The sequence below is a fragment of the Macaca fascicularis genome, chromosome 11 (assembly GCF_037993035.2).
Source record: "Macaca fascicularis isolate 582-1 chromosome 11, T2T-MFA8v1.1".
Taxonomy (NCBI): Eukaryota; Metazoa; Chordata; class Mammalia; order Primates; family Cercopithecidae; genus Macaca; species Macaca fascicularis.
The window spans coordinates 47,733,671-47,756,540 of NC_088385.1; the positions used below are offsets into that span (position 1 = coordinate 47,733,671).

At 36.1% G+C, this 22,870-nt stretch overlaps 1 protein-coding gene across 2 annotated transcripts in view; it reads left to right on the top strand.

The window, feature by feature from the left end:
- Positions 1-22,870, top strand: part of PDZRN4 (PDZ domain containing ring finger 4) — a 415,409-nt gene that overhangs the window by 4,547 nt on the left and 387,992 nt on the right. For both annotated transcript variants that reach the window (XM_005570591.5, XM_005570592.5), the window contains one exon: positions 1,179-1,286. In XM_005570591.5, coding sequence (XP_005570648.2) covers positions 1,179-1,286 — 108 coding nt within the window. The remainder of the gene's footprint in view (positions 1-1,178; positions 1,287-22,870) is intronic.

Consider the following 22,870-nt stretch of genomic DNA (forward strand, 5'->3'; position numbering starts at 1 on the left):
CTTAATTTTCACCATAACTGGAAAAAGGTGGTTAAGTTTTAAAAAATGATGTTCTTTAATTTTCTCAATAAACTGCCATGAAATTTTTGCATCCTGCATTGCAGATGTTGTTCAAGGAAACTGTCTTAGTGTTGTTGGTCATATGCTCTGTTTAGGTAAGGATGGCAGTGACATATTTCTTCCTTGCGTTTAGTATTTTGAAAACCTAGCAACTAATGACTACTGTGTTTCTCTTTTTAAAACAGTCCTCATTTATTAAGATGAAAGTCTTTTCATCATATCATTTTGGTTATCATTTTCCCTAAGGAATATTTTTGTAGATTCTGTTTTGGTATTTGACATTTAGATGACATTGGACTTTATTAAAAAGTCTCTTAAAATTCATGATAAGGACAGCTAAAGAGAAATAATTTTATTTAACCTGCCATGAAGTCAAATGACATTTAAAATTATATGATGTATTATTATAGGATGTTGGATATTTTCCCTAAATAAGCTTTGGCTTCTTGTGACTGTCTAAACTGTCCCATTTTTACCATATTGGCTATGTTTGAGGTTTAACTAATCATGAGTTACATTGCACCTGGAAATATGTAAAAATGAGCTTTGCATGGGTTCCCTTTTGCATAGGTTCCCTTGCAGTTTGGATGTGATCATTTGAGATTTTACACTTGAGTAAGCTACCAGTCTCTCCTGCGAATAGACACAGCTAGAGCTATGTTTCTAAATCTGTCACATCAAAAAGCTAAATTATATTTCAAAACTCTGACCACATCTCAAACCAGTTATACAGTGGGAACCAGACACATGTTTTTTTTCCTTCTTTAACCTTATCACCCTTTTACTTGCTGTATCTCTTTAGAAGTGAGATGTTTTATAAATAATACTTAAAAGCCAGTTTATTTCACCTTGTACATGCTCTTTCCCATAGCTTTTAATGTGAACTAAAAAATGTGAAGTTAATAGATAATCTTGTCAGAGACCCTGGACTCATTCATTAAAACTGCCATCTTGATTAATGACTAGTTGGTGTTAAGTAAGTTAAAATTCTGTGCCAAATCACCAGCTAAGAGAGTTGCAGATTTACGGAGTATTGGTAATGTTACATTTGGTAAATTGTCCTTAATAATATTTAAATTTTGCTTACGTCTCTCTTCTGTTAACGATTTTTTAAATAGAATAGTCAGGAAGGAACATCGACTGAAGGAATTTATGTTTCAAAAATTGTAGAAAATGGACCTGCTGACAGAGCAGATGGCCTGGAAATTCATGACAAAATCATTGAGGTAAGACAATGATAAAACATGTATATGATCCTTGCAAGAAAGATTTGGATATTTTAAGTTTCCAAACTTATCACTTTACTTTGGTGTGGTGCTTATTAGAATATACATTCGTAGTAGCAGTAAAGGCATTATCGTTTTTACTTTCTTACAAAAAATGTAAAAGTCACTGGGAGAGATGGTTCATACCTATAATCCCAGCACTTCTGGTGGCTGAGGCAGGAGGACCACTCGAGCTCAGGAGTTCGAGACCTGACTGGGCAACACAGTGAGACCTCATCTCTACCAAAACACAAAACAAAAAAAATTAGCTGGGCTTGGTGGCACATACCTACAGTCCCAGCTACTCAGGAGGCTGAGGTGGGCGGATCACTCGATGTTAAACCCAGGAGGTCAAGGCTGTGGTGAGCTGTGTGTAGGCCACTGCTCTCTAGCCTAGGCAACAGAGCAAGACGCTGCCTCGAAAAAGATGTAAAACTCTATTATGATTCTATATAATTTATTGGATATTGTGATGAAAGAATACAATACCTGGAGTTTCCAAATGTGTTAATGAATACCTCTGTTTTAATAACTTGTGTTTCCCATGAACTATGATGTCACTTGCTTGATTATTAAAGGATTAATTATTATAACATTTCAAAAAAGGATGATAAATCTCTGTAATTTAATTAATTACAAATTAAATTTGTAATTATTTTATATAGAGAGTTTGGAAGAAATTATACAATACCTGTAATATTTATTAGTGTAATATGGCTACTTTGTTCATGTCATTATCTTTTATATGAAAGAAAAAGGGAAATACCTTTTTTTCTCTTTGCTGTGAAAATCTGGTGAGAACTCTTTGTATGTTGTAACTGTATTGTTGTATTTGAGGGTGATAAAGTGAGCACCTATATGCTAGTAAAATTGGGTTATGATAGTGAAATTTTATGTCCCTGCCATCTGCCATCTCTGTCCTTTTGACATTTTATTAACTGGTTAAGACAATATTAGTTGCTGTTACCAAAAATGGTTAAGTTACTTTTATCAGTGAGTATTTCCAATGTATTAGTAAAGGTACAAATAGGAATTTGGAAGGTTTACTTGACTCCACTATTCTTTTTAAAAATTCTGTTCATTCTAGGCTATATAATCACTAGTGCTATCTTTCTGAATATTTATATAAACTATCATGATGGAGGCAGATTTTCTGTATTAAATTTTGAATAAAGTTTTAGATTTTCATTAATCGTCTGTGCACTGAACAAAGTTGAATTTTTACTGAATTGACATAGAATAAGGGTGAAGAATATAGAACAGCCAATAGTTTTCTGTTTTGGGAAAAAAGATCACAACATTTATAAATTAGCTGACTAGACAATTTAGAAAAAAAAAAAGAAGAGTTGTCTTTTGCCAAAAAAACAAACAAAACAAAACAAAACTGTGATTTATATCTAAAGAGGTCTCTTGTATCAAGATTTTATTCTTCCAGTTTTGTTGCCAAGAAAGTGCAGACCTACTTTTGCTGTTGCTATCCAGTTCGTCTTGACAATTTGCCTAGTGGAAACATTCACATACTGTAGCTTCTAAAGTTAGAATGTGCGCAGTATGATCTAAAGGGCAACATAATTTAAACAGAAGATTGTCCCTATTACTTTCTGCATTATCTCAAAAACATATTAAGTTGTCCAGTTACCAGTGGAAAGAACTGACGGAACTGAATACATATATTGTTACACACACACAAACACACAGACACAACAGAAATATGTGTTGGCAATTTAAAAACTTATGCTAGCTAGGTGACAATATTATATATGCTTCATTAATGTTACATTAAAAGAGAAAAAGAATTTTTTTATGTTGTCATACAACAATTTGGTTACAAACCTAATGGTTTTTTAAAGAGGTAATTTTATAAAACTATGGTTGAAAAAATCAAGTGCATGTAGACACCTATATAGTACTGTTACTAATATATGTCAAATTAATCTTCTTTAAACCCTGTATGATAAAAAGTAAAGAGATCAACCATAGAAATTCAAATGAAATTTAACTAGCTGCGGTATTATTATTCACTTTGATTTGCATATATTAGCAGCTAATGACTAGAGCTTGAAATTTGTCTCAATGATACAGATTTTTCAATGTGTCTTTTATACCAGGGTACACTGATTTTATGTATACATGCTATAGTTCTAGACTGGATCAATGTGACCACATTTGCAGTTAAGAAATGGATTAGATGATGTGCATATTTCTAGAATGTTGTGTGTTAAATAGCATGAAATCTTTTAGAAAGAAGATTATTAGAAATAAATCGCTCTTTCTTAGTTGTTCAGTGATGCTGTCAGCTTTTTGAGTGAATAGATATTTGTGCGACTTTGATATCTAGTTAAACAAATAGTGTGTTTTTTCTTGTGCGTGTATGTGTGTTGTAAAAGAACTCTGTGTAATCATTAAAGTTAGAAATATTTGATGCTTATCAGTTATTTTAGTTTCTCTGTCATTATGATATCAGTCAACTTTAAGCAGTTTTTAGCTAATGGAAAATTGAGAAGAAATCTATCAGTTTAAAATGTGCAGATGCATATTTTAAAACAGATTTTTAAAGTAAAGATAATAATTTCTTTTCTGTTTTGTGATCAATGATTTGTTCAGTGAACAAATTTAATGGACCAATTTTTGAATTTCAAATGGTCATGCTGATTTAAACCTGGTGCAACAAATAAGTTTGTTAACAGTGTAGAGTACAAACTAGTTCATATATTATAAAATTATCCATATGACTTATACACAATCTGACATATTACTAAATGCTTTGAATTTACTGATATATAACTGAAATAAAAAATAAAACAATAAGAGATTCTATGGTTTATATATAGTCAAGGTACGCTCAAAAATATTTTGTGTAGCTAATTGCTTGATGCACACATACAAGTTGATGAATTGTTTTAAAAAAACAACAAAATTTTCCAAAGTTACTCACGTAAATGAGGAAGTAGATATGTTAAAGGTTTTGTTCTGTTGATGATTAAAAAGATTTTATAAACTGTAATAAATATATTAGTTATAATAGTTTGGTACAGTTCAACAAAGGCTAGTAAAGTAGTATTTTTTAATATTCTGCATTCTATTGATAAAATTCAAGAATAATAAAAGAATAAAAATCACTGTCATTAGGTAAATCTATGTCATGTGTTTCACATAATATAAGTTAATTTTTTGAGTCGGTCTCCACAAGCAAGTTAATTTTTGGAGTCGGTCTCCACAAGCAACTATGTTAACCAGTTTCTAGCTATTTCCACATTCATATTTGTTAAACTATTTATGCTTGTAAATTTTAAAATATCAGTTGTGATATTTGAGTTACACTAGATGTCAAAATATCACTGGAGACTGAAAAGGCAGAAGATATTGTTGAAGGCGTTTTGAAACATCACAGAAATTCACATATGCCAAGAATTCACCACAGTATACAGCGAATAAAAGTATGCTGTTTTTCATTCTTTCAAGAATCAAAAGAATCACAGAAAATCCCTGATCCTATCGAAGAGTTGGGCACAATTCTGGAAGAGCGCACGACCATTAATTTAGTTCTCATGATGTTAGGATGCCTAAGTGGTATGTGGGAGGGAGCTGAGAAACAAAGTTCACTGTTGCTTTTAGCATTGATTCCTCTATTCTTTCTTTCTTTCTTCTTCTTCTTTTTTTTTTTTTTCTTTTTTGAGACAGGATCTTGCTCTGTCACCTAGGCTGAAATGCAGTGGCATGATCATAACTTACTGCAGCCTCTACCTCTGGGACTCAAGGGGTCCTCCAGCCTAAGCCTCCCAAGTACCTGGGACTACAGGTGCACCCCACCACACCCGGATAATTTTTTTAAAAATTTTCTGTAGAGATGGGGTTCCACCACCTTACCTAGGCTGGTCTTGAACACCTGGGCTCAAGCGACCTGTCAACCTTGACCTCCTGAAATGCTGGGATTACAGGCGTGAGCCATAGTGCCCAGTCTCTCTCCTATTTTTATGATGCTCATAGCAGGCAATGCAACTATAACTCCAACTCCAGAGTGGGAAAGGGTGGATAATCACTCATGGCTCTTTGTTTACACTTTCTTCTCCCAGCACTCCACTAACCCCTGCAGCTCCAGGCCAATGCTGTTTGACAGGGAAGTGCTGGAGGCACAGTGCTTCTCTCAACTTCTGGAGACCAGAGTGGGGCTGAAGGTCTGTGGAATCTTTGAGATGAATAGGTCGGAGCACAAAGCAGAGGATTATATTTTAGTGCATATATTAAAATCTTTTTATTTTATTTTTTACCTTGAAATTCTAATGCAATGCAGCATAAAAGGCATTTTCCTTTTCTTTAGAAATAGTTCCCACATTGAAGTGTCAGTGTAGCACTTTCCATTAAGTGCTAAGTTTATTACCAGAAGAAAGAGTTTCACAAATCAGAAACTTTTTAACTAACGCCAGACTGCCAACTACACTTTCTTTTATTTCTGTAATATTATACCTCTGCATTCTCTGTGGTCACTGTCTGTACTGCTAAAATGAAAATCTTTGGTAGTTGTCTTGTTTATTTAGCTAACACTCTGCATAGTCAGATTGTAGCTGTTAAAGCAGGAAAATTAATTGCAGTTCAGAGCTAAACATTTAGGAATGTTATTGAATCAGATCTACAAGGTGCTACCTCTGTATATACCTAATGAAACACTATACCTTACTATCTCACAAAGCAATGGTGCTAATTTGTTGATGCATAAGAAGCATTTACAAGTTTTTATAGATCACCTGTAAATCTGCTGGGCAGTTAGTTTTTTGATAAATTTATGTCTAATTCAAACAGCTAAATATCACTAATCATAGAGAAATGCAAATTAAAAACACAATGAGATACCATCTTACATCAGTCAGAAAATGGTTATTAATAAAAAATCAAAAAACAATGGATGTTGGTGAAAATGCAGAGAAAAGAGAGCACTTATACGCTATTGGTTGGAATGGAAATTAGTGCAACTCCTATGGAAAACACTATGGAGATTTCCCAAAGGACTAAAAATAAAACTACCATTTGATTTAGCAGTCACACTACTGGGTATCTACCCAAAGGAACAAAATCATAATAGAAAAAGACACCTGCAGTTGTATGTTTATTGCAGCACCATTCGCAATAGCAAAGTCATGGAATCAACCTACATGTCCATCAGTGGATGACTGGATAAAGAAAACATGGTGTGCATATATACACCACAGAATACTGTGCCATCATAAAAAAAAAATGATATTGTGTGTTTTGCAGCAACACAGATGGAACCAGAGGCCATTACCTTAGACGAAATCACTCAGACACTGAAAGTCAAATTCCACATATTCTCATTTATGAGTGGGAGTCAAACAATGTGTACACATGGACATAGAGAGTAGAATAATAGACATTGAAGATGTGGAAGCGTGGGAGGAGGGAAGTGGATTGAGGGCTGATAATTACTTAGTGGGTACAATGCATCTTATTCAGGTGACGGTTACCTAAAAGCCCAGACTTCACCATGATGCAATATATCCATGTAAAAAAACCTGCATTTGTACCCCCTAAACCTATAAAAATAACAAATACATTTTTAAAAGAGTGTAAATGGACATTACCACCTTGCCTTAATGAAGTGACACTGTAGATTTATTCAGTGTCCCTGTCCTCCTAGAAGTTAGTTTAATTCATGATTACAAATCATTACATTGGGTAGGGAAACAGCAGAATTTGTGGATGGAGGCAGCCTCATAGTTTCAGGAAAGGATGCAGGTGTTAAACTGGATTTTGGCCCTGAATCTGTGTCACATTATCACTCAAAGATTTCTCAACTTTTCCATTTCTCAGTTTCTCTCCTGTAAGTATAAGTGTCATCATAGACAGTCCCTCAGATTTTCCAACTAGGTGGTCATCATGGTTTTGCCACACCACTGAGGTTTTATTATTAATAAACATAGTTTTATGTCAGCCTACAAAAAAAGACTGGAAAGATCCTCATACTATTGAGTGTATTAAGCACTGTTCTATCCATTTTAAACTTCTAAGACTTGAACTTTTCTTTGACTTGTTAAAGTGCTAAACTCCTGAGAAGGGAAACAGGGCCACCTTTTTTTACTGTGCAGCTTGCACATGGCACAGCTGGATTTGGTGTCCCTCTCTGAAGGTCTCAATGTGGTTCCTATCCTCGTCATCATTCTGTGCTATAAAAATCTCATCAGAACACCTGTAACATTATTTGATTCATTTTAAATTGTGATCCAAAGTTGCTTTTAGGTAAAATTCCAAATTGGGGCCTTAATGTACTGATTTTTGCCCTTTTCTTCCTTTCAATCATCCTGAGCACCTGGCATCTCCCTTCTCTCTTTCTTATTCCCCCGCAACATTTCTTGTCAGGAAAGAAGGTCCTTACATTCACTTGCACCATTTGAACCATATACGTTTCTTCCATCATCGTATCCAAATTTTAACTAGAGATGATGCCTTAATGACACCTAAGCTTTTATCATTTTCACCTGGGCCTGCACTGTAGCTTCTTGACGAAGCTTTCCTTCCTTCCAGCCTCTGCTATCTATAACTCCACTTGTTTTCTACCCTCAGCAAAACTTTGGTCATTGTTTTGCTCCTTTGCTTAGGGGCCTTTATTGGCATTATATTTTCAATAGGTTAAATCCAGGTTTTTTTCGTGAAGCAAAAATAGCCCTTTGAAACCCTTACTTTCTTTGTGCAATTTTTTTTTAACACAACCTCTACTGTTGTCTCATGAAACTCCTCCCTCTTCCTATCAACAGGCTTCTCTACTTTTATTTGTTGCTTTCTGTCCAACTGGTATTCTGTGCCACGGCCTTCTGTAGCTGACAAACTCCTTTGCATCCTCAAAAATCCTCTACTCCTGGAAGCCCTTTGCAATCCACTAAGCAATACTATCTTTTCTTCTCCATTATCAATAGATCTTTATACCTCTCACTTTCATAGCATTTTCATGTATTATGGTATGTATTTATTCTTTGATGTTCTTTTCCCCCAACAAATGTATGGGTTTCTTAGAAGTGGTTTTAGTATTTTATTGAACCTACTATCTTCACCATCTCTTTTGCTCTCAGCATTGTGCCTGGGAAACTTCAGACATTCTGTGAATTTTCTTTGAATGATGGACTAAATGAATGGATGAATCTCAAGGTCAAGGTTTTAGGCATTATGGTATGGATCCAAGAGTTTTTCAACATCCCTAACATTTTTCCAGGTGGGCAGTCCCCAAAGGCTCTCCTGTAACATTTGATTCCTTCTCACCATATATTTATTACTAGATCAATCAGAAGTTGAAAGATTATTGTTTCTTAAGTTGTGAGATCTTTAAAATCTAGCCACAATGGATCAAAGCAATTGTATCTTTCTAGACTATTTCGTATAGCCTATAAATCAAGAAAGAACCCAAGTCTACAAGGCAATGTTTTAAATTCTGTTCATGTAAATGCTTGAATTGGATCTAAAGACATGTGTGCTCACCTTCACCCTCCTGCAGAATGTTAGTTATTGAACTTGAACAACCCTGGTAAAGCTGTCTGAATTTACATGCTTGTCTGCAAAGCAGATGTGCAGAGAATGGCACTGGACCAAATATGAAATTGAACAAAAACATGATTGACTGCAGAGGAGCTAAAAAGATGAAAGATATTTTCAATGTTTCCAAGCCTTGTAAATGGTCTGGTGAAAAGACCAAAAGAGCTGGAAGCTTCCTAGAGCACTGGGGATGGCACAGGAGCCTCTTTGAAGTCCTCTTGGGGAGAGCTGCTTGAAATAATTACCAGTAGCCCCAGCTGTGAGGCATTCTGAAGAAGCTTAAGGCACAGCTCACTGAACTTGATGCTGGGAACTTTTTAAGGCAAATTTAGGAAGATTGTGCTTTCATAAGTACATGCTGTTGTATTCCTAGTAGATTTTAGTGTTTCTACAAAGAGATAGGAATAGAAACTTTCCCAGTCTTTTCTAAAAATCATTGTTCTTCCCAACGTCTTGAGAAAGTGTCACAAAGGAGAGAAAGGCGACTGACATGGATTGGGTGGATTTGGTGCCTGATCCTCTTAAGCTTATGAATTATTATAGCCACATCACAGTCCCATGGCTTTATAGACAGTACTTTTAATCAGCTTTGCTCTTCTTTCTTAAGAAGATAACAGTGTTCTTAAAAAGAATGTATCACTTCTTTTACAATCAGCAACTCAGAGGTGATTCATTATTATCTTCATATCAAAAACACCCCAAAGAATAGACATTATTCATTATGTGGTTTTGAATATTTTAAACAATTTTGTATTGCTATAAAAGTAGAGCAATAAATCTTTAATTTATAAGATTAGATGAGCAGCTGACTATTCTGCTTAAAGAAATAAATATTTTTCATAATTTAGAGTATGATGCAATGTAGTATAGAATACCTAACAAAGTATATAATGTTAAATGAAAATATTGTTATTTTTTGTAAAATTAGGTGATTTGATGTTTTATTTACATAATGTATTACAGTGAAGCTAAGGGAAACAATAGATTTACTCTATGAAATTATATTTCGGAAAAAAATAGTTAACAAACATTTGTTAGTTACAGAAAAGGTAGTTTTCACAGTGAAATGTGCTACAAACATGATTCATGAAGTACATAAACACATGTTTAAATGATAATAGGCTTTTGTTGCTGAAGGTTGAAAAAAAGCCTGTTATTGATTGGAAGTACCTTAAAGAGCTTATAATCAAGATGGGAAGATAGTTGTACATTAGTTAAACAAGCAACAAGAAAGCAAAACAACAACAACAAAAGGAAAACAGAATGAGTGATTGGTATAGAATCACTACCAAGAAGACTTCTTTGGTATTCTGGTAGCCTAAGAGGTTTAAGCTTTAAGGGGGAATGGTACTTGAAAGGACTCTTACAGGAAAAGTCAGAGAGGGATTAGGAGGCAAGAGAGGGTAGAATAAGAGCTTTCCATATTTAGGAAGAATGCCATGAGTCAAAGACAAGGTAGGACTTGTGTGTCTTGCTTGGCAGCCATTTGGTCAATTAACCTGAAAAAAATTATTATAGCTAATACTTATTGGTTATTATACGTCAAGCATTCTTTAGGATTTTTTACAGGTATTAATTCATTTTATCTCCACAGAACTCTATGAGGTTGGTACTGTAGGTATTAATGGTGTCCCATTTTGCAGATGAGAAGACTGAGGCATAGAAAGATCAAGTAATTTGCCAAGGCCATAGAGTAAGAGCTCCTGTATCTGTGCCCTCAACCATTGCTTAATACTACCTATTACTAAGAATTACATAAGTGATTCATGGTAGGTAATCTATGAAAAGTTCGTTGAAGCCAGACTTTGAAGAAATTAGGGGAAAGCCTTGCATGCTTGGCTAAGGAGTTTGCATTTTATGGTATAGGCAACAAGGAGTCAGTGATAAGGTTTGAGCAGGGGAATGACACGAGCAAAGCAATGATTGAAAGATTAAATTCCAAGATAAATTTCACTGGGGTATATAAATAACTTGAAAAGTGAAAGAACTTGAGATAGGACGCTAATGGTTGGGTATCACAGTTGTCCTTATATGAGGTAGTAAGTGCTTGTAGCAAATAAATACAAAAGAAAAGTACCAGAAGGTACTGATAGCCTAGTTATCTTATTCACTACACTTATCTTGAACATTTTCCCTTGTCTTCACTTTCCAACAGTATGCTTATCATCATCTTATATCAAGAATGTAGCCCACTACAACAGAGGTTATATATCCTTTCTTTTATTCTCTTCATTGCAGATGGTGTCATGGTGTTTAGTATAAACAGACTATGGAAATATATCCCCTATGTCTATTAAGAAGTCATTTGATGGTATTGGTTCAAAGAGGTCCTCTAAAAAGCCTTGAGAGAAAGGAAGAGAGTCAAAAGTCTTGATGGGTTACCCTTTGGACAGGAGAGTTCCTTAAGAAGAACTAGGGTGTTCAAGCATTGTTTTCTACTGCAGGCTTTTTAGAAAAGATCCTGCAGTAATAAGATGGGTGTTGGAAGTACTAGGCCAGTTGGAGCCTGTATTAGTCCATTCTCACACTGCTATAAAGAACTGCCCTAGACTGGGTAATTTAGAAAGGAAAGAGGTTTAATTGACTCAAAGTTCTATGTGGCTGGGGAAGCCTCAGGAAACTTACAATGATAACCAAAGGTAAAAGGGAAGCAAGGTACCTTCTTCACAAGGCAGCAGGAGGGAGAATAAATGCAGAAGGAAATACCAAACACTTATAAAACCTTCAAATCTTGTGAGAACTCACTATCAGGAGAACAGCATGGGGGAACCACCCCCGTGATTCAGTTACCTTCACCTGGTCTCTCCCTTGACATGTGGGGATTATAGGGATTACAATTCAGAATGAGATTTTGGGTGGGGACACAGCCAAAACATATCAGAGCCTGATCACCTTTTAAACTTGATTTGATATATTTAGAAGTACTATTGACACTGGAGCTTTTGTTCAGACAAAATTTTCTCTCAATCAAATATGTCATCTTCCCTCTTCTAGAATATAGCAATTTACTTCATATGGTTTCTTACCCACCATTTCTGTGCTCTGTCAAATCCGTCTCTATGCCAGTGCTACTTGAACTATTTGTGGTAAAAGACATTTAATTATTTTATTTTATTTTTATGAATCGTACACTATAAGATAAAAATGTATTACTAGAAGAAAATGAAATAAAATGAGACAAAATACTACCAGGCCCATTTTTATTATGTATTTATTATTATTAGGTTCATCAGACATACGTGTGTCCTACCAAGTTAACATAAATGATTCTAAGTTCTTGTACTCTGTTTCTATACTTATTCTATCATAGATTAGTAAGAAACTGTTCATGACCTAGCACTGGTCTTTGGTCCTTAGTCCACTCTAAGTAACAATGCCTCTCACAGCATCCAGAAAGATCATTTATGAATGCAAATTACATCTTATGATCCTTCTGTCTATAATTCCTGAAAACCTTCCCTGCGCATGGGATAAAATGCAAGGTTCTTAGGCTATTCAATGAGGTCCTGCCTCCTCTGGCACTCCTCTATAAATCCAGCTCCTTTGTCCACCCTCCTCTTAGCTCACGTTCTTCAAGCTACATTGACTTTCTCTTTCAGTTCCAGAATGCGCTCAGCACTTTCCCGTCTCAAGGACTTCTCACTGGAAGTCTCTTTCCCCTCCTTTAACCTCATTAACTTCTACTCATAGCCTCATTCCTTCTACTCAGCTCAAATATCGCTGTTGCAGACAAGCCTTCTCTGACTTTCATGTTTAAACTCTAATCCCACGTGATGCTCTTTCATATTGCCTTCTCCTGGCAATATCACAATTAGAAATTACCTGTTTCTTTTTAGGCAAATGTTTACAGAAGAGTCACAGATCATAAGTGTCTAGTGCAACCAAAGATCAGAAAGTGAACTTATGCACGAGGCCAGCACCCAGATCAAGAAACAGAGCATAGCAGGCATTCCCAAAACCTTCCCTTCTTCCCCTGTTCCTCCATTACCACCTTCTACATTTTGCCTATTTTTAACTTTTATATAAATAGAATCACACAATAGCTATTCTTTACAGTTCAACTTCTTTTATTCAACACTATGCTGTGATGTCCACTCCCATTGCTGCCTGTAATTGTTCATTCTTATAGGTGTGTAGTATTGTAGCATTTCACTGTATGACTATACCACAACTTAATTATCAATTTTACCTTCAATGGAATTGTCAGTTCTAGGCTATTACAACAGTAGTGCTCTGAACATTCTTGTTTTGTGGACTCATGCATGCATTTATGATACACACACACAAACACATTTACGGGTGTATTTGCAGGGTCAGAGGACATATAAATGTTCAGCTTTAGTCATTACTTCCATACAGATGTTTCAAATGGTTGTAGCAATTTAGATTCTCATCAGCAGTGTCTTAGAGTTTCCTTTAGTCCACATGCTTGCAAAAGCTTGGTATTGTGTGTTTTTTAAAATTTCATCCATCTGGTGAAATGGTGTATGCAGATGATTCTGGCATTTCCTTGATGTCTAATGAAGTTAAATAAATCTTTGGATGTGTATTGGTCATTTCAGTCTCCTGTTTTATTAAGTACCATGATGAGCTTAGAAAGCCTGCCTTTTGCTGTGCCTTCAACACTCAGTGGCACTCAGCAAGCACTCAGCTATACATTAGTACTACTAACTACATTAGTACTACTAACTACATTAGTACTACTAACTACAAGGATAAAGCAAATCTAGCCCTGCTATTAAAAGTCTGTGCCTGACATATATGAGGTGTGCAATAAACATGTACTAAATGCATAAATAAAAGTGTTCTAAGTTTCTTTTAAATACACATCTATCACAAAGCAATTAAATACTTCCTATCTTACCTGGTTTTCTCTCAGAGAAAGAGAAGTAATTCTGTGTTTCTTTTGACATCGCATTTGATCATCCTGGCAAGCTCAATTTTTAATGTTATTCTTTTTGAAGGACCAGTCTTACACTATTTTGCTTCACAATTCTTTGTTATAGTGTCACAAAGATTAATATGATCCCTAAACTAATACTTTCGGCCTAGATACACTGTGTTACAAATCCTTTCACTTTTTCTGAATGTGTGGGTGTTATTTTTTAAGAGACATAATTCTTTTCAACAGATAAGGATGATCAAAGAAGAAAAATTCTTTGTTTTTCTTCTTATCTGAACTTTCACTTAGAGGACATTTCTTTTTGTAACACAGAACTTTGGAATGCATATCTTTTCTTAGACAGGTATAATTTTTTTTTTTGGATCCAAATTAAAATTCGGTAATGTTACGTTCTACTGATTCAGAATTAAGTCATTGAGGCATACTTAGTTAACCCTAAGATAAAGTTAGATTCCCAGACATACAGCTGGCAAGATAGAATTTTAGAGCTGAAAAAATTGGTTGACTCAAAATTATCTAATAAACAATTGAAAAATAATTTTCATGTAATTTTCATACAAAAATGTTATATTTTACACATTATGCATTTAATATTATTCTAGGCATATTTTATATAATTAAATAATTTATAATGTGGGATCACGAACTGCCGTATAAATTGTCTCACTGTAGTTCATAAATATATGTCTCATTCAGGGAGTACTCATAAAATATACCTCAACACATAATATAAATTATATGCCAAGTGGCTGTTATGTTCAATCAGAATAGTAAGGACGATGACGGTTATAAAACAGTTAACATGTGTAAACTCCTTATTGTGTGTCAAATTATGCAAACAGCTCTATGTAATAAACACCTTGGTGCAATTAAAGGATTCTAGTGAATAACAATAATAAACTTAAACTTTGATATGGTCAATTTCATCAGAATAAACTTCACTATGTCAGAAGAGGAAATATGGCTGGTTAATATGAAGGAATAGTAAACATGTTGTAACACGTAGGGGAGACCTATGGAGTTGATGGCTCCAACTCTTCTTTAAGCCAGTTAGTGAAATTCAAGTGAATTAGCCATGTTTACAGTTTACAAAAAAAAAAAAAAAAAAAAAAATCAATGAAATATAGTGATCATTATGTGTTTTCTTGTGGCACTTGGAGTTTGTAACAGCTTTCATTATTCAAAGATCCCGAAACATTTTGCGGAGCAGAGTTACAGATAGTTAGACATTCTTAGCTCTGAACGTCCTTTTGTGTGTTTTAAACTTTGTAAACATTAATCTGTTGTCCACTATTCCTTCTATTCCCAGGATTCAACTGTTAAATCCCAGGGTTCATAATCTATTGGAAATATCTGACCTGCCAAAATAGAAGTCTTTAAGTGTAAGCTTTACGATTAAGACTCGACTATTGGGTTCAAGGAAAATATTTAAATCCAATTCTGGGAATAATTTGAAGAGATTTTGCTGCTCTGAGAGTGATTCCCAAAGTTTAATATTTCAGGTGTTTTCTATATGAAATGTTTTCGCTAAAGAAACCTTTATCTTCATGTATATTGTCTCCGTCTCTTTGCTTCTAAGGGATTTTTCAGTAATATCTGCATCTGTTTAGGGATTTAGCTTTTAAACTTTGTCAATTATTTAACCAGTAGCAGCTGAAGAAACCTGACCTTTTAGAATGATCACAACCCAATGCATTCGCTTATCATCTCTACCATATTCACATTGATTCCTTACATGGAAGTGTTTTTTAATATCAAAATCAAGGAAGAATTTTTTTTTTGTTTAATAAAAGCTTGAACCTGTAATCTGTAGGAAGCATGCTATATAGTACTTTCTCTTTCTTAAAAATAACTCAATAGTAAGAAGCCTGTTGTTTATTCTCTCGGGAGAAGGCATTATTCAGGAAAGAAAGTGAAGATTTTTATGAACATTATTTTTTCTTGTTTTTTGTGTTTTTTTTTTTCTTTTCTTTCCTTTTTAAAAAAAATATTGTTGGGGGGAAAAAAGATTTTCCAGAAGTTTTACACGTAAAAGATAATGAATTTTCACCTTGTTCATGCTGTAGGAATTTGGGATTGTGAAGGTTAAGTTACATGGTGTTGAGAAAGTGCTTGAACATGGTGAATTTCTCTCACTGTGTGTATTTGTGTGTGTGTGTGTGTGTGTGTGTATACATGCATGTGTGTTTTCTCCTTCTCTGCCCTGTTTGAAAGTAATGCATCAACACTTTGTAAGATTTTTTTTTTTAATTTTTATTTGGAAACAGCTGCGTGGATACTACAGGAGTGGCTAAGTTAATGCATCATAAGAAGCAGTGGTTTATTTTGAATGGAAATGAGTTTTGTTTATTTTTTTAATATACTTTAAGTTCTAGTGTACATGTGCACAACGTGCAGGTTAGTTACATATGTATACATTTGCCATGTTAGTGTGCTGCACCCATTAAGTCGTCATTTACATTAGGTGTATCTCCTAATTCTATCCCTCTCCCATGCCCCCTCCCCACAATAGGCCCCGATGTGTGATGTTCCCCTTCCTGTGTCCAAGTGATCTCATTGTTCAATTCCCACCTATGAGTGAGAATATGCAGTGGTTTTCTGTTCTTGCAATAGTTTGCTGAGAATGATGGTTTCCAGCTGCATCCATGTCCCTAAAAAGGACACTAACTCATCCTTTTTTATGGCTGCATAGTATGCCATAGTGTATATGAGCCACATTTTCTTAATCCAGTCTGTCACTGATGGACATTTGGGTTGATTCCAAGTCTTTGCTATTGTGAATAGTGCCACAATAAACATATGTGTGCATGTGTCTTTGTAGCAGCATGATTTATAATCCTTTGGGTATATACCCAGTAATGGGATGGCTGGGTCAAATGGTACTTCTAGTTCTAGATCCTAGAGGAATCACCACACTGTTTTCCACAATGGTTGAACTAGTTTACAGTCCCACCAACAGTGTAAAAGTGTTCCTATTTCTCCACATCCTTTCCAGCACCTGATGTTCCCTGACTTTTTAATCATTGCCACTCTAACTGGTGTGAGATGGTATCTCATTGTGGTTTTGATTTGCATTTCTCTGATGGTGAGTGATGATGAGCATTTTTTCACGTGCCTGTTGGCTATATAAATGTCTTCTTCTGAGAAGTGTCTGTTCATATCGTTTGCCCACTTTTTGATGGGGTTGTTTGTGTTTTTCTTGTAAATTTGTTTGAGTTCTTTGTAGGTTCTGGATATTAGCCCTTTGTCAGATAAGTAGATTGCAAAAATTTTCTCCCATTCTGTAGGTTGCCTGCTCACTCTGATGGTAGTTTCCTTTGCTATGCAGAAGCTCTTTATGTTAATTAGATCCCATTTGCCAATTTTGGCTTTTGTTGCCGTTGCTTTTGGTGTTTAGACATGAAGTACTTGCCCATGCCTATGTCCTGAATGGTATTACCTAGGTTTTCTTCTAGAGTTTTTATGGTTTTAGGTCTAACATTTAAGTCTTTAATTCATCTTGAATTAATTTTCATATAAGGAGTAGGAAAGGATCCTGTTTCAGCTTTTTACTTATGGCTAGCCAATTTTCTCAGCACCATTTATTAACTAGGGAATCTTTTCCCCATTTCTTGTTTTTGTCAGGTTTATCAAAGATCTGTAGATGTGTGGTATTATTTCTGAGGGCTCTGTTCTGTTCCATTGGTCTATATCTCTGTTTTGGTACTAGTACCATGCTGCTTTAGTTACTGTAGCCTTGTAGTATAGTTTGAAGTCAGGTAGCATGATGCCTCCAGCTTTGTTCTTTGGCTTAGGATTGTCTTGGCAATGTGGGGTCTTTTTTGGTTCCATATGAACTTTAAAGCAGTTTTTTTCCCAATTCTGAGAAGAAACTCATTGGTAGCTTGATGGGTATGGCATTGAATCTATAAATTACCTTGGGCAGTATGGCCATTTTCACAATATTGATTCTTCCTATCCACGGGCATAGTATGTTCTTCCATTTGTTCGTGTCCTCTTTTATTTCACCGAGCAGTGGTTTGTAGTTCTCCTTGAAGAGGTCCTTCACATCTCTTGTAAGTTGGATTCCTAGGTATTTTATTCTCTTTGAAGCTATTGTGAATGGGAGTTCATTCATGATTTGGCTGTTTGTCTGTTATTGGTGTATAAGAATGCTTGTGATTTTTACACATTGATTTTGTATCCTGAGACATTGCTGAAGTTGCTTATCAGCTTAAGGAGATTGTGGGCTGAGATGATGGGGTTTTCTAAATATACAATCATGTCATCTGCAAAGAGGGAAAATTTGACTTCTTCTTTTCCTAACTGAATACCCTTGATTTCTTTCTCTTGCTTGATTGCCCTAGCCAGAACTTCCAACACTATGTTGAATAGGAGTGGTGAGAGGGGGCATCCCTGTCTTGTGCCAGTTTTCAAAGGGAATGCTTCCATGTTTTGCCCATTCAGTATGATATTGGCTGTGGGTTTGTCATAAATAGCTCTTATGATTTTGAGATACATTCCATCAATACCAAATTTATTGGGAGTTTTTAGCATGAAGGGCTGTTGAATTTTGTCAAAGGCCATTTCCCCATCTATTGAGGTAATCATGTGGTTTTTGTCTTTGGTTCTGTTTATATGCTGGATTACATTTATTGATTTGTATATGTTGAACCAGCCTTGCTTCCCAGGGATGAAGCCCACTTGATCATGCTGGATAAGCTTTTTGATGTGCTGCTTGATTCGGTTTGCCAGTATTTTATTGAGGATTTTTGCATTGATGTTCATCAGGGATATTGGTCTAAAATTCTCTTTTTTGTTGTGTCTCTGCCAGGCTTTGGTATCAGGATGATGTTGGCCTCATAAAATGAGTTAGGGAGGATTCCCTTTTTCTGTTGATTGGAGTATTTTCAGAAGGAATGATACCAACTCCTTCTTGTACGTCTGATAGAATTTGGCTGTGAATCCGTCTGGACCTCGACTTTTTTTGGTTGGTAGGCTATTAATTATTGCCTCAATTTCAGAGCCTGCTATTGGTCTATTCAGGGATTCAACTTCTTCCTGGTTTAGTCTTGGGAGAGTGTATGTGTCCAGGAATTTATCCATTTCTTCTAAGTTTTCTAGTTTATTTGCATAGAGGTGTTTCTAGTATTCTCTGATGGTAGTTTGTATTTCTGTGGGGTCGATGGTGATATCCCCTTTATCATTTTTTATTGCATCTATTTGATTCTTCTCTCTTTTCTTCTTTATTAGTCTTCCTAGTGGTCTATCAATTTTGTTGATCTTTTAAAAAAAAACAGCTCCTGGATTCATTGATTTTTTGGAGGGTTTTTTGTGTCTCTATCTCCTTCAGTTCTGCTCTGATCTTAGTTATTTCTTGCCTTCTGCTAGCTTTTGAATGTGTTTGCTCCTGCTTCTCTAGTTCTTTTAATTGTGATGTTAGGGTGTCAATTGTAGATCTTTCCTGCTTTCTCTTGTGGGCATTTAGTGCTATAAATTTCCCTCTACACACTGCTTTAAATGTGTCCCAGATATTCTGGTACGTTGTATCTTTGTTCTCATTGGTTTCAAAGAACATCTTTATTTCTGCCTTCATTTCGTTATGGACCCAGTAGTCATTCAGGAGCAGGTTGTTCAGTTTCCATGTAGTTATGTGGTTTTGATTTTCTTAGTCCTGAGTTGTAGTTTGATTACACTGTGGTCTGAGAGATAGTTTGTTATAATTTCTGTTCTTTTACATTTGCTGAGGAGTGCTTTACTTCCAACTATGTGGTCAATTTTGGAATAAGTGCGATGTGGTGCTGAGAAGAATGTATATTCTGTTGATTTGGGGTGGAGAGTTCTGTAGATGTCTATTAGGTTCACTTGGTGGAGACTGGAGTTCAATTCCTATATATCCTTGTTAACTTTCTGTCTCATTGATGTGTCTAATGTTGACAGTGGGGTGTTAAAGTCTCCCATTATTATTGTTTGGGAGTCTAAGGCTCTTTGTAAGTCTCTAAGGACTTGCTTTATGAATCTGGGTGCTCCTATATTGGGTGCATGTATATTTAGGATAGTTAGCTCTTCCTGATGAATTCATCCCTTTACCATTATGTAATGGCCTTCTTTGTCTCTTTCGATCTTTGATGGTTTAAAGTCTGTTTTATCAGGGACTGGGATTGCAGGCCCTGCTTTTTTTGTTTTCCATTTGCTTGGTAGATCTTCCTCCATCCCTTTATTTTGAGCCTATGTGAGTCTCTGCATGAAATGGGTCTCCTGAATACAGCAAACTGATGGGTCTTGACTCTTTATCCAGTTTGCCAGTCTGTGTCTTTTAATTGGACCATTTAGTCCACTTACATTTAAGGTTAATATTGTTATGTGTGAGCTTGATCCTGTCATTATGATATTAGCTGGTTATTTTGCTCGCTAGTTGATACAGTTTCTTCCTAGCATTGATGGACTTTACATTTTGACATGTTTTTGCAGGGCCTGGCACCTGTTGTTCCTTTCCATGTTTACTTCTTCCTTCAGGATCTATTGTAGGGCAGGCCTGGTGGTGACAAAATCTCTACGCATATACTTGTCTGTAAAGGATTTTATTTCTCCTTCACTTATGAAACTCAGTTTGGCTGGATATGAAATTCTGGGTTGAAAATTCTTTTCTTTACGAATGTTGAACATTGGCCCCCACTCTCTTCTGGCTTGGAGAGTTTCTGCCAAGAGATCTGCTGTTAGTCTGATGGGCTTCCCTTTGTGGGTAACCCGACCTTTCTCTCTGGCTGCCCTTAACATCTTTTCCTTCATTTCAACTTTGGTGAATCTGACAATTATGTGTCCTGGAGTTGCTCTTTTCAAGGAGTATCTTTGTGGCGTTCTCTGTATTTCCTGAATTTGAATGTTGGCCTGCCTTACTAGGTTGGGGAAGTTCTCCTGGATAACATCCTGCAGAGTGTTTTCCAACTTGGTTCCATTTTCCCCCTCACATTCAGGCACACCAATCAGATGTAGATTTGGTCTTTTCACATAATCCCATATTTCTCAGAGGCTTTGTTCATTTCTTTTTACTTTTTTTTTTCTCTTCTCTTCTCACTTCATTTCATTCATTTGATCTTCAATCTTTGATACTCTTTGTTCCAGTTGATTGAGTTGGTTACTGAAGCTTGTGCATTTGTCATGTAGTTCTCGTGTCATCATTTTCATCTCTATCAGTTCCTTTAACGTCTTCTCTGCATTGATTATTCTAGTTATCCATTCAACCATTCTTTTTTCAAGGTTTTTAGTTTCTTTGCCCTGGTTATGTAGTTCCTCCTTTAGCTCTGAGAAGTTTGATCGACTGAAGCCTTCTTCTCTCAACTCGTCAAAGTCATTCTCCATCCAGCTTTGTTCCATTGCTGGCGATGAGCTGCATTCCTTTGGAGGTGGAGATGCACTCTGATTTTTTGAATTTCCAGCTTTTCTGCACTGATTTTTTCCCATCTTTGTGGTTTTATCTGCCTTTGGTCTTTGATGATGGTGACGTACTAATGGGGTTTTGGTGTGGGTGTCCTTTCTGTTTGTTAGTTTTCCTTCTAGCAGTCAGGACCCTCAGCTGTATGTCTGCGGGAGTTTGCTTGAGGTCCACCCAGACCCTGTTTGCCTGGGTATCAGCAGCAGAGGCTGCAGAAGATAGAATATTGCTGAACAGCGAGTGTTGTTGCTGTCTGATTCTTGCTCTGGAAGCTTAGTCTCAGGGGTGTACCCAGTCGTGCGAGGTGTGAAGTGTGAGTCTGCACCTAGTAGGGGATGTCTCCCAGTTAGGCTACTCAGGGGTCAGGGACCTACTTGAGCAGGCAGTCTGTCCTTTTTCAGATCTCAACCTCTGTGCTGGGAGAACCACTGCTCTCTTCAAAGCTGTCAGATAGGGGCTTTTACATCTGCAGAGGTTTCTGCTGATTTTTGTTTAGCTATGCCCTGTCCCCAGAGGTAGAGTCTACAGAGGCAGGCAGGCCTCCTTGAGCTGTGGTGCGCTCCACCCAGTTCGAGCTTTCTGGTGGCTTTGTTTACCTACTTAAGCCTCAGCAATGGCGGGCACCCCTCCCTCAGTCTCGCTGCCACCTTGCAGTTAGATCTCAGACTGCTGTGCTAGCAATGAGGGAGGCTTCGTGGGCATGGGAACCTCCGGGCCAGGCGTGGGATATAATCTGCTGGTGTGCTGTTTGCTGGGACCCTTGGTAAATTGCAGTATTAGGGTGGAACTTACCCGATTTTCCAGGTGTTGTGTGTCTCAGTTTCCCTTGACTAGGAAAAGGAATTCCCTTCCCACTTCTACCTCCCAGGTGAGGCAATGCATCACCCTCCTCAGCTCTCACTGGTTGGGCTGCACCCACTGACCAGCACTGACCGTGCAACACGCTCCAGCGAGATGAACTGGTACCTCAGTTGAAAATGCAGAAATCACTCATATTCTGTGTCACTCATGCTGGGAGCTGAAGGCTGGAGCTGTTCCTATTTGTCCATCTTGGGAGCCCCCCAGAAATGAGTTTTAAAATCAACAGTTACTTTGTTTAGCTTTCTAAGAGGTAATTTGGGCAAAGGTGAAGACATCTGAAAATTAGGCATCATTTTCTTTATCAATAAGCACAATGTCAATGGCAAGCTTTCTATTGAAAGTGTTCAAGAAACAACATGAGTGAATAATGTTAAATTATTATTGATATCTTTTGGAAGGGAAGTGTTAAAATATACTTAAAATTTTACTATTGTCTTAAAAATTGAAGAAAATATTATACTTTAGATCTACTCTTCATTTGTAGCAATTGAACATTTTTAAAATGTCAAAATATAAAAAATACTTTAAATTATTTTACTTGTGTACAGTTGTTGAAAAATGAAACCATGGTGAAAAGATGTCATTAAAACCCACTATTTCTTTTGGAGGAGAAATCTTGGAAATTTTGAAAGCCACATATAAATGTGAACTTACCTAGATTCCAAAATATAACCTGTGATTTTCCATATTTTTTGTGTATTTCCTGTCATGGATTGGTAGGTAAGGATTTTGCTAGAGGTTAAAACCCTAGAATTGCTCAAACCATATTTAAGATTTCAAATTAGTTTAGAACATTTTACCAAAAGACACTAAAGTCCAAAAACAGCTAACTCATTT